Source organism: Danio rerio, chromosome 21 (genome assembly GCF_052040795.2).
Source record: "Danio rerio strain M-AB ecotype USA chromosome 21, GRCz13ab, whole genome shotgun sequence".
Classification (NCBI taxonomy): Eukaryota; Metazoa; Chordata; class Actinopteri; order Cypriniformes; family Danionidae; genus Danio; species Danio rerio.
Genome location: NC_141041.1, coordinates 36,265,791 through 36,279,324, shown reverse-complemented (window position 1 = coordinate 36,279,324; position 13,534 = coordinate 36,265,791). Strand labels below are relative to the sequence as shown.

Below are 13,534 nucleotides of genomic sequence, written 5' to 3'. Positions count from 1 at the left end.
GCACTAGTAAATGATGACTCAAGGTTTAGGGTTCAGCTTTGAATCCTACTCTAGGTGACTGTGAGGGTAAACGCTGCTTCAGGCTGTAAAAACTGCTCCGCTTTTGCCTGTTAAACTCTGTAACATCTCAAATCTCCCCTGGTTCTGTGACAGTTTTTCCTGCCCCCATAATTTCTGTAGCCGTGTTATTGCCGAGATGAATTACACATCCATTCATCACACCCAGCCTCTCTGTATTGGGCTGTATTTGTTTCTGCTGTTTTATGCTTTGCTTTTCTTTTTGAATTGTTCCACAGGTGAATGAGATTTATCAGGACAGCACTCTGGGTGCCCATATTAATGTGGTCCTGGTTCGAATCATGATGCTTTGCTCCTCTAAGGTAAACATGGCATTAGCCAGATTCCTTCTAAAAAAAATTGTTGGTTGATTGCTGTTGTATCAAAAGCACTTCAACGCATAAAAATATCTTAAATATGAAAACTATGAGAATCTAGTGCACTTGACTCTAACAGAGAAGGTATTGAACTGTATCATGTTGTTGAAATCCAAAGCAAAGTTTCACTACTACTGCTGAAAGAGTTTTTTTTTTTCTTTTCTCTGACAAATTAACAGTGAAGTTCATTCTTAGGAATCTTTACCATTTATAATCTAAAAGCTTGATATTAATGTAGGGATAAAATATATTGATATGTATTAAATAAATATAAATTCTGAAATTGGGTAGCACGTTCGCCTCACAGCAAAAAAAGTCGCAGGTTCGAGCCCCGGCTGGGTCAGTTGCTGTTTCTGTGTGGAGTTTGCATGTTCTTCCCATGTTTGTGTGGGTTTCCTTCAGGTGCTCCGGTGTCTCCACAAGTCCCAAGACATGCGGTATAGGTGAATTGGCTAAGCTAAGTTGTCCGTAGTGTATGTGTGTGAATGGCTGGATGTATGGATGTTTCCTAGTGATGAGTTGCAGCTGGATGGGCATCTGTTGCGTAAAACAAATGCTGGATAAGTTGGCAGTTCATTCCGCTGAGGCGACCCCAGATTAATAATGGGACTAAGCCGAAAATAAAATAAATTAATTCTCACATGGTTTCAAACCATTACATGTTTCTTTATTCTGTTAAAAACTAAAGAGGATAATTTGAAGAAAGCTGAAACCCCTAACCATTGACTTCCATAGTATCTGTTTTACCTATGATGAATGTACAGTAAATGCTCACAGGTTTCTTTTTAAGTTTTTTTTTTACATACAAAGAAAATTGTTTTGTATAAAAGTGTGGTAAATGTTACCTTGTTTAATGTAATACGTTTATTATCAATTATGTATACATTACCCTATACTTTGTAAACTGAGAAACTCTTTGAAATTGAAAATTGCCATGAACAACAATGTAAATATAATACATATAATGCAAAATGTCAATTTTGTCTGTAATGCTGAGAAATTTCTTTATGAATATATCATTGTATGAAATTAATAACAAAAAATCAGAGAATTACCAGTATTATTTATATTGGAATGGACAGAATTTAAATTTAAATAAAATTATTTTGAATGATTGTTCAAAGATTGTGACCCATGCATATTTGTTTCTAAAAAGTCAATTTAAAATAACATATTTAAAGTTTTCAAACAACATAAATGAGTTTTACTTGCATCAGTTTTGCTTTATGATTAAAATAGGATCAATTTTTTCTTTTCTGGATTATTTAAAATTTTATTATATAATATTGAATCCTCAATGTCATTAAAATATGGGGAAAAGGTTAAATATATTTTACTGTTTTTTGTAATATGCTTTTTTGTAATGAATAGATTGTATACATCCTGTTCTAATCCTGTTGCATTATTACATTCATACATTTAACTTTAAACTACTTTGAAAAGACTTTAAATAAATGGTCACACTTTATTCTGATGGTTCGTTTGTTGAATTTAAGATACATTGCATCTACTTCTAATTCTATTTAGATTAGTAGACTGTTAGGTTGGGGTTAGGGTTAGGTTTAGTGTAAGTTGACGTGTACCTCTTTCTTATAGTCTGTTGAATGTCTGTATGAACAGATATTACGCAGACAGTCTACGAATACTCAATAGGACCATCAAAATAAAAGGTAACACTTAATTTGCAGTTGCGTGTAGTTTACATGTAGTACGTGTACTTTATTTGTAGTTTACATGTAGTTGTAATGTAACTTAAATTCAACTAATGGACCATCAAAATAAAGTGTGACAACATAAAATGTTACCAAAAAATTCATATAAGTTAATTCATTCATTTTGTTTTCGGCTTAGTCCCTTTATTAATCTGGGGTCACCACAGTGGAATTAACCGCCAACTTATCCAGCATTTGTTTCACGCAGCGGATGCCCTTCAAGTCGCAAACCATCACTTGGAAGCCCATACACACTCATTCACATACATACATACACTATGGAAAATTTAGCTTTCCCAATTTACCTCTACTGCATGTCTTTGGACTGTGGGGGAAACCGGAGCACCAAGAGGAAACCCACGCAAACGCAGGGAGAACATGCAAACTTCACACAGAAACGCAAACTGACCCAACAGAGGCTGGAACCAGCGACCTTCTTGCTATGAGGCGACAGCACTACCTACTGCGCTATTGCATCCCCCATATAAGTCAATTGAAAGATTTCATTATTTAACTGAAGATGCCCTTATAGACACTAATCATGGTTTTAATAATAAACCATTGTAATCATGGTTTTATGTATAACATGTTTATTGTAGCAATGGGTATGGTCATGAATATACCTGCAAACCATGACTACACTTTTACTACAATAAAACCATAATAACATTTTTGTAATACTGAAACTAAATCTTCTCAGTAGATGCTGTATGATTTGTGTTATTAACCTTTGATTTGTGTTTCTGTTGTCAGTCCATGGGTTTAATAGAGCTGGGCAATGCATCTCAGAGTCTGGAAAACGTCTGTCGCTGGGCCTTCCTGCAGCAGAAAGAGGACAAGAATGACGCTGAATATCACGATCATGCCATTTTTCTCACCAGACAAGAATTTGGGCCCACCGGCATGCAGGGTAATTCATTTTATAAACATGCATGATAATGTAACAAACCAATTAAAAGCGACTGTTCAGCCAAAATGTACATTTCTGTAATTATTTACCCACCCTCATGTCATTGCAAAACATAAGTTAATTTCTGTTACAATACAATATATTTTGAATGAATGCTAGTAACCAGTAGCCATTGACATACATAGTATGTAAAAAACATCATGGAAGTCAATGGTTACCAGTGTACAGCATTTGGGAAGAAAAAAGTGGGAGGGGTGAACTATGTCTTCAAAACTATTTATTGAATGGCTCTCTGAAATACTTAATCCTGATTGGCCAGAAAGTAGCTCCCAGATAACATCTACTGAAACTTATATCACAGGCTTCTCCGTGTTCTTCAAATCATCCTGACCATCAGTATACTGTTTATGTTCACATCCATGTATATGCTTGTCTGTCATGCTTTTTTATTGTGTGGCACTATCTGGTAACTGAATATAACATAAGTTAGTGTATGCTCCATTCAGTCGTTTTCGTTTCTTTCATCCTTGGCCTTAAATAATGAATTAACAACTATTACGACTCAAAAGAATGTTTTGTGTTAATTTTTACATTTTGTGGCTAGTAGCTGTGTAATAAATGGGATAAAGTACATCCTAATATGGTGACTGCAATGCTCTATTTTGGCTTTCTATTTGTAGGTTATGCTCCTGTGACTGGGATGTGTCATCCTGTGAGAAGCTGCACTCTCAACCATGAGGATGGCTTCTCCTCTGCCTTTGTTGTGGCTCACGAGACCGGACACGTGTGAGATAAACTTGATCTGAATGTTCAGTGTAATAATCCACTAACAACCAGTGTTAGAGAAGCACATAGGATAGTGAACTCCAAGCTACTCATAATTTAAAGAAGTTGAACTTAAGTCAGACTAATTAATTAGTTTCTTATTAATCGTAGAGTTTAAAAACCTATAAATGCCATCTGAAAATTCCTCCTGTGTTTTGGTTCAGTAATTTCAATTTATTGGCAAAGATTACTTTCTTTTTTATGAACTTTAAAATAAAATAACTAAACATAAACATTGGAGAAAAAAAATGCTCATTTTTGATGAAATTTTAATTTCAGAGGTTTTCAAATAACTCTTCAAATATAAAAGTGAACTACATTGCAGAAGAGATCGGGTAGCTAGGTTTTCATCACCCTGTGTTAATGCACAGTTTAAAGTTTTGCATGAGAAACGAGTGATGAAAACAAATTTCAAATATCTAAAATGTATGTAACTTAAGAAAAATACAATAATAAATATCACTGCTTTCCATTCTAAAACAAAAGTAACAGAATCAAAAATGAAACATCAAAAATGAGATCATTTCAAACGGTGGCATAAAGCAGAACAACTGTGTCATTATTCAGTTTCTTTCAGTTCAATTAATTGATTCAAAAATAAATTAAAGCGCTAATTAGCAAGTAAAGTGCGGTCAAATTGATGTATTATTACTGCAGTTATTAGGAGTCTTTAATGGGGTGTTTATATGACGCCATTTTCAACTAAGACCCTTTTTAGACTAATACATTTTAGTTCTAAAATGCATAAGTTTTGCTATGGTTACGCCTTCTGCACCCCAGAGTTTTTGAACCCCAAAAACAGAGCGTATTGAAAACGCTGAAGAGGTCATTTTGGTTTTAAAACGCTGCTGCTCCATGTTAGTGTGGATGGAGTAAAACAGAAACATCTGAAAACAGAGGCGTGGCTGCACACATTCACCTATCTTATTGGGGCTTTTTCTTAAAAAAAAAAAACATTCTTTCCTTACGTTCAGACTTCGCAAGTTTGATATGGAAAACAAACTCCGGAGGACACATTGGGTAAATGTTTAAAGGGAACAGTGTACTTTATAATGTAATTCACATCACACTGGCTACGTTTTATCTTCACAATAAAATTAAATCATGATATAAGAAACTGCCTATTTTCATTTTGAACTGAATATCAGTTGTAATAATTCAATAATGGCCATTAAAAAGTATAACGCACAATAAGTTTATACATTAAAGGAAATAAAGGCAAGCAAGTGGTTACATAAGTTAATATACAAACTTATCTTTGTGCTCAGCCAAAACATTTAGTTACCTGGGAATAAATAATAGATTCAAAAGACCAAAGAGTTGTTAGATAGAGACAAGATGAATTAAATTTCACGTTTACCAACTATAGTGAGATGAGTTGTGTACATCCTTGATGAACTGTCTGACGTGTGCTGCTTTCACCTGTGGAGGGGTGCTCAAAGCATCCGCTGACTGTCTGGAGCTCAAACGTGCACATATGATGCAGCACATGCTATAGTGTGTGTGTGGTCATGTGATTTGCGTTTTTAGCAGTGTAATGTGTATGGAGAGTTGTTCAAAAACTCTAAGTGAAACGCCAGTGTGAACATAGATCTTTTTCAATATAAAATGCCATTTTAAAACTAAAATATATGAGTGTAAATTGGGAACTGGAAACTTTGTACTTGACGCCGTTTTTTTAGATGACATCTAAAAGATACAAACTTTTGAAAATTATACCATTTTACTTATCAGTAAACTTAAAGGAACACTTTGCTTCTTTTGGAAATAGGCTCATTTTACAAGACACCTAGCGTTATAGGTCTACAGTAGAGTTTAACATTTTTTAGTCCATTCACCCAATCTCCAGGTCTTGCGCTAGCCCTTAGTCTAGCTTAGCTTAGCTTAGCATAGGTCATTGAATTGGATTAGACAGTTAGCATTTTGCTAAAATTAAAAAAAAAAAAGCATAGATAATTTTTCTATTTTAAGCTTGACTCTTCTTTTGTTACATTGCATACTAAGTGGAGAATCAAAACTTGCCATTTTCTAGACTAATATGGCTAGGAACTCAACACTCCTTCCGGTGTATTAGTCAAGGAACTTTAGTGCCGTACCATGACTGCAGCAAGAACAATGATACACAGCACATGAAAATTGTCTTCAGCTAGGTAACTAGGTAATATCATTGCACCTGCTGCAGTCATGATATGGCAACAAAGACCTTAGATTATTAACCCGGAATGAGAGTATATTTAGCCAAGCCATATTAGTCCTAGATAATGGTGATTTTTTATTTTCCGTTGGACTTAGTACATAAAGTAACTACAGAAGAGTCAAGCTGTAAATAGGAATATTATTAAAACTTTAAAAAAGAAGTTTACATGAGATGCTAATGGTCTAACCCGCTTAAATAATCTATGCTAAGCTAAGCTAAAAGTGCTCCCACCGAAGCTGTGGATCAGCTGTTTAAAACTGTTTTCTTTTGTTTAGATTTTTTTTTTAATAAAATGATGTGCACAATGACCATCTTCCTTTTTAAAACTGTGTTTCAGTCCCAGACAGTTCTGGCATGACATATTCAATCTGGACATATGAATATATGCCAAGGACTTGTCTATTTACATACAGTGTGTACACAGACTACAGAAGAGACCGTATTGACTGAGTGTGGGATGTTTGTTTGTTGTTTTCAGTTTGGGGATGGAGCATGACGGCCAGGCCAATGAATGCGGGGACGAGGTGCCCATGGGGAGCATCATGGCTCCTCTGGTTCAGGCAGCCTTCCATCGCTTTCACTGGTCCCGGTGCAGTCAGCAGGAGCTCCGGCGATACCTCAAGTAAGTCACTGTCCCTTGCGACTGTTTTGTTCTGCTATTTTGTCTCTCAGGTCATCGTTGCATCTTTGTTCACGTACTGTACACATGTGTAATCTTTAAAACATTACAGCATTAAATATCCTAACTAACAAACTGAAAGATCCCAAATGAAGTGTGTATGTGTACAGAATAAACAATATAGATTAATTTGGTCACAATCATGATCTATTTAAGCCTATAAATCACCTTAGTTATGCCAAGTTCAGACTGCATGATTTTCAGAGTAGTCATGCCACAGATGTTTTCACACTGCATGACTATCTGGCGTAGCATTCTGTCGCTGCTCTGTTTACACTGCAGTATGGATCGGCAACAGGGGTTTTCACACTACATGACATTACAATCCGCTTGTTAAGTAGTGATGTAATACTGTTTCAGGCTCCAAGCCGCCACTCATTTGAGTGGAGAAATCATTCGTTTATGATCACGTTTTATTCATATCACACATTAAAGTTCATTTTACATAGAATCATAGTGTACACAACAATCTCTGGGCTTGCTGCATAACAAATACCAAAAATGTAACAATTTATAAAAAAATAATCACTTTCTGGCCATCGGATATTAGGCATGAACATATATACTGCGATCGTGATTTTCGAAAGACTTAAATCACTTTGTAATCATTTATTATTACCATTTCATGAGTCTCCCCATTCAGTTGAATAGAGCGCTTGGACCCGGAAGCCGCTTCGTGTGACGTCACACTAAACAAGCGGATAGAGTGGAGGAACTATGACATCACCTTGTAGGCCAATTGGCTGCTATCATAATGCTGGTTGTCTCGATAAAATTCCTTTAGGATTTTGCCATAGGCTTTTCGAGGATTGCAAATAATAAGCTCTGTGTTCAAAAACTGTTCATTACACTTGCAAGTTTTGTCCAACTGGATAATCCTCACACGAAAGTACAACTTTTACCACTTTTAGATCTTACATGCAAACGCAAGAACTGCAAAGCCAACATTAGCCTATAAACTGTTCCTTTGGGCGCTCGCCTGTGATGTCAGCAACACCCTGCTACAGACAACTTTTCTAGCTTATTTTTAGAAATGTGGTCCATGACAAAGATTTAATCTCTCGATTTATTATAATATAAACCACGCTATATATATTAAACAAATAAACGCACAAAAAAAAACACATCTGTGCCGTTTGGATAGTTTTTACATGCAAAATACATATTTTTTGCTTTACAATTGTTGAAAAGTTTTTAAACACGTACTGGATGTTTTGTAAATGTGCCTACTTAGTATTATCATAAGAGATATTTTAATAACTGTATCCTGCGTGTGCACACAGCACGCATTCAATATTCTATTTTTTTATCACTAAGTAGAGCGAAAAGCAGCCCATACAGTTATATATGCTTTGAGTGTAAATATTGCAGTTATGATAAAAGTGAATGTGTTCAGATGAAGAAAAAGAAAAACGTTGAAAAATCAGTTGATCACGGTAAAATGAAAGTTAATATTTATGTAGTTTATGAATTTATTCACACATTTGCATTACTGAGAGCAGGACAGGCTGCAGCTGTATCTTCATAAAGTAGTCGTCTTAAAATAAATGATCAACTAATTAATCTGGTCTCTACAAGTGAAGGCATTATTATGAATAATTATGAAAAATACTACTTAAAAATGCTATTTATAAAAATACTTAAATAACAGACAAATACGCGCAGGTTTCCTCCACAGTCCAAAGACATGCGGTACAGGTGAACTGGGTAGGCTAAATTGTCCGTAGTGTATGAGTGTGTATGGATGTTTCCCAGAGATGGGTTGCAGCTGGAAGGGCATCCACTGTGTAAAACATATGCTGGATAAGTTGGGGGTTCATTCTGCTGTGGCAACCCCAGATTAATAAAGGGACTAAGCAAAAAAGAAAATGAATGAATGAATGAATGAATGCATGAATGAATGAATGAATGAATGAATGAACGAACGAACGAACGAACGAACGAACGAACGAACGAACGAACGAACGAACGAACGAACGAACGAACAGACAGACAGACAGACAGACAAATCCAAATGCCCAAGGCAAGTGAGCTGCGTTCCAGACCGGATCAGCTTGATGACGTATAATGTCTCCGACATCGCCTGTAGCCCAATTTAGCAACTTGATAGCAACCGTCTTTTTAAAGAAGCGTAACTGATTTTAACTGTAACTGATGTGTTTTATGTCATAGAATAAAACGTGAAGATATCTTGAGTTTGTGTAAGCTACACACCCTATTTAAGCAATTTAACTGAAATCCCATTCAAAAAAAGTATTGACTTTGGGACGAGGGAACGGGAACTCCTAAAATGCTAACTCGCTTCCCGGTTTTGCATACAAATTCACATCATAGTTCCTTCATTCTATAGGAAGAATCGCAGACAACTTCGTCTCCAACTGCAAACTACATCTCACAGTCAAACACACACGAGAAGTGATGTGAAAACAATTTGAGATCATGTGGTATATCTTTTATTTTTAACTACACAATGAGAAAGAAGCCTTTATGGAGAAGGAAATGTACTCATTTTGCTCACCTGGCTTTTGAAGAGAATTAGCAATTTTTCCTTAACTTTTTTTTTTCAACCCACTTGTAGTGCTCAGATGACACGTCCGCCAAATTTCCACTAGTTTTTCCTTCATTTCTTGGGTCCAAATACAAAGTCTGAACGCATTCATGGCATTAGTTAGTTCACCTTAGTTTGGTAGTTCACACCAAAATTCAAAGTCTGTCAAGACTTACTCACTTTCAGGTTGTTTGAAACCCCAGAGAATTTTTTTGGAAGACAAATGAACATATTTTTGATGAAATCTGAGAGCTCCCTGATTTTCCATAGAAAGCAGAAAAAAATTTTGTTTTATATACACAAAAAGTATTCTCATAGCTTGATAATATTCTGATTTAACCAGTGTAGACACAGGGTCTGTTTTGTGGTATGTTTCGTAATGGAATCAGGATTTGGAAGTGGTAACTTTGCTTTTAAGTACAGGTCTAGAGTTGAGGTTCTTAAGAGATCATTTCGTGGTGATCTTTACAAATATTCATTGGAATGATTTTTAAGTCATGGAAGATAGAGCAACACCCACCTTTTGGATATTTACCATGGACCAGTGAGTGTTTAATGGCATAGTTCACCCAAAAATCATTTACTCACCATCCACTTGTTCCAAACCTGATAGAATGTTAATAAATAGCCATTGACATCCGTAATATTTATTGTTCCTACTATGAATGCTTTTTCCCCAACATTTTTTATTATATCTTCATTTGTGTTCATTTGTGTTGAAGTTTAGAAACACTGGATGGTAAATAAATGGTGAGGAAATGTTAATTTTTAGGTGAATTATTCCTTTAAATGTATTTTCCAACTAATCTTTTCAGGAAGTTCCATTCGACAAGCTTAAAGTAATCAATTCCATTTGATGCTTCTCCAGTTTGATCATTGATTTAGCTTGACGACGTTTGTTTTGACAGCTTTCTGCCAGTAGTAACTGATTATGGTTTATAATGTTTTCATTAAAATGTTCTCACTCATGCAGTACGTATGACTGTCTCCGTGATGACCCTTTTGATCATGAGTGGCCAACTCTGCCGCAGCTGCCCGGTCTGCAATACTCTATGGATGAACAGTGCCGCTTTGACTTCGGCATGGGCTACATGATGTGCACTGCGGTGAGTGATATGCCATCCCACTGCACATCCAATCACTTTAACTGCCTAGGTTTAAAATAGTAAAGCTAACAGTTATGTATACAGTGTAGACCAAGAGTTAAAGGGATAGTCCATCCCAAAAATAAAAAATTCACTCATTCACTCATTCACTCACTACATTTGCGAGATTTTGGTGACTTTTTTATCTTCAAATCTTTTCTTTGAAACTGGTATTTTTGTTATTCATAAAATGCAAGACAACAACTACAATATTATTACTTTCAGTATCTTATTGTTAAAAATAACAACAATAGCAATGTTATTTATATAGCACAATATATTTTAAACAACTTTCATTGATCTGTGTAATTTCCAACAAATAAACATAAAGGAAAGAAAACCAAGTTGAAGAGTCATTAGAGAGATAATTTTTTTTATCAATCTTTAATCTAGACTGAAAACCTGAATAACCTTTTCTAAGTTTTTTTTTTGTTCAAGTTGTTAGTTTATTTAACAGTCAGACTTTAGGCATTCATTAAAAAAATAAATCCAAGGTTTTAAACTATGGTTTAACGCACTGAAACGTCTCATTCAAGTCTACATTTTGGGAAATTGTGAGATCCGGCTTTGTGAGATGGGCTAAAAATAATTATTTCAGTTTTCCCCTCATTAAAAATGTAAATGTTTAATGAAAGCCTGGCCTTCACCCGTGTCAGACAGGCTTGTTAGTGATTCAAGAACCCTAGAGTTTCATTTGACTGAGTGTCATCTTAATAACAATGAAAAGACTATATTTCCTAAAAATCGATCCAAGAGGGAGCCTATATAAAACAGCGGGGCTAAAATAGAGCCCTGAGGAACTCCACTGATCAGCAAAGCATTTCTCGAGAATTGTTTACACCACTTTTTCTGAGAAACTTCTGATTATAAAATATGACTTATTATTATTTACAATATTATTAACTTTAATCAAGACATATTTATTCATTATTTAAACATTTGTATTACCTTCAGACTTTAAATTAGTGTACAATCTTACATATTTTTTGTTATTTTAATAGGTTTTAAAATGAATTCAGTTCTTCAGATGTGTTTGTCATATACAGCTTTTCTAGGTTTTATTTTTCGTTCCTTGTTGCTGTTTCCTAGTTAGTCTCATTGACTGTTAATTAGGTCTACACTCCTGTTTGTGTTCAATTAATTATCTCTCTGTGTATTTTAGCCCACCGTTTCCGCTGTGTTTGGTCTCATTATATGTCTATGTGTGGTTTGTTCTCTCTCTGCATCTCCGGCACATTCTGTTTTGGGATTTTGTGTTCTTGGTTACATGACAGTTATGCATGTCTATTTTATATTCAATATTCGTAAGGATGGTAAATTGGTGAATTATTTCTGATTAGGGTTATTGGAATTAAGTAAAAATAAAACAGCAAAAATGTAGATGGAAAAAAGTTGATTAAAAAAAAATGTATATATATATAATTTTATTTGAGCTTGTAGCCAAAAAAGCATTTTGATGTACTGAAATAACTAAAATCAAAACTTTTAATATAATATGTAATTAATTTACAGTTATATATAAAACTGTTCAAATTATGAAAACAAATGTCAAAATCACTAAGATGTTAGCTGAAAGTTAAAATAAAAATGCTTTAGAAAAATAATAATAAAATTAAATACTGGAGATAAAATGAATTGAAACATTAAAAAAATACTTTTTTTAGTTAAAAGACCATGGAATTTTTCTCATTTTCATTCAGTTAACAATGTACTAAAACACCTAAAATGAAAACTGAAAAAAATAAAAATAAAATATATATATATATATATATATATATATATATATATATATATATATATATATATATATATATATATATATATATATATTACATACATACATATTACATACATTACACACACACACACATATATATATATATATATATATATATATATATATATATATATATATATATATATATGTATATATATATATATATATATATACAGACATTAAAATTGTCAGACATTTAAAAATTGTCACCCTAAAAATTAAATTTAAAAAAATCGTATAATCGTATTAACCTAGTTAAGCCTTTAAATGTCACTGTGCATAGAAGTGTCTTAAAAAATATCTAGTCAAATATTATTTACTGTCATCATGGCAAAGATAAAATAAATCAGTTATTAGAAATTAGTTATTAAAACTATTGTTTATAAATGTGTTGAAAAATTATTAACACTTTATAATAACTACACAATATGAATCATTTATTAAGCATTAGCAACGAGTGAATTCATTATTTGTTAAACAATAACTCTACATTAATAAACGTTAGTAAGCAGTTTATAGCGGCATCTACAAATGTTGTTATATTGACTTATAACCACATTTATAATGTGCTTGATAATTGTACTTTCATACTTTGTGACTGGTTGATTTTTTCATGACTAAATTAAGCACTGCATTTTTTACAAACCATTTGTATTTTAGAGTAGTTGGGGTTTTTTAAGATCATTCATAATAATTATTAAATGATTGATAAACTATTTGAATTAACATGTATATATCTTATTATTCAGGCATATATTAATAGTTAATTTGTAGGTTAATAAATGCTTTATTAACTCAACGTCATGCAGTTTTGTGACCTAATCTAAAGTGAGGACTATTTCTGCTTTATAAATCCCTTATAAATGACAATTAAAGGCTCAGTTAAATTCTAAACAGGAAAAAAGAAAATAAACTGAATTCATTTCTATTTGTTTGAAGATTCACAAATGAACTGTCTCAAATAAAAAATAATTGAAAAGTTTCAATATTTTATTTATGTTAAGTAGTTTTACTTTTATTTTAGTTTTATTTTTTACCATTTTACAGAAAGGTTCTGTTCCTGTGCTTGCTTAACATTATTATTAATGCATTTCCCTGTCACCATAATCTGCAGTGGTCTGTAATCTGCACTTCTGTCATGAGCTTTAACTGGGTGTATGAATGCGAGCATGACTGTTTCTTTTAGTACAGCACCTACGATCCTTGCAAGCAGCTGTGGTGCAGCCATCCTGAAAACCCTTTCTTCTGCAAGACTAAGAAGGGCCCTCCAATCGACGGAACCAAGTGTGCATCGGGGAAGGTAGGAC

At 33.7% G+C, this 13,534-nt stretch overlaps 1 protein-coding gene across 2 annotated transcripts in view; it reads left to right on the top strand.

Annotated features, from left to right (window-relative positions):
• The window catches only part of adamts2a (ADAM metallopeptidase with thrombospondin type 1 motif, 2a), a 172,449-nt gene that overhangs the window by 117,208 nt on the left and 41,707 nt on the right, over window positions 1-13,534 (top strand). For both annotated transcript variants that reach the window (XR_015520379.1, XM_087301409.1), the window contains exons 5-10: window positions 297-380; window positions 2,900-3,056; window positions 3,737-3,842; window positions 6,557-6,700; window positions 10,279-10,411; window positions 13,414-13,527. Coding sequence is in view for 1 of the 2 variants with exons in the window: in XM_087301409.1 (XP_087157535.1) it covers window positions 297-380; window positions 2,900-3,056; window positions 3,737-3,842; window positions 6,557-6,700; window positions 10,279-10,411; window positions 13,414-13,527 (738 nt within the window). In the remaining variant the exon portion in view is untranslated. The remainder of the gene's footprint in view (window positions 1-296; window positions 381-2,899; window positions 3,057-3,736; window positions 3,843-6,556; window positions 6,701-10,278; window positions 10,412-13,413; window positions 13,528-13,534) is intronic.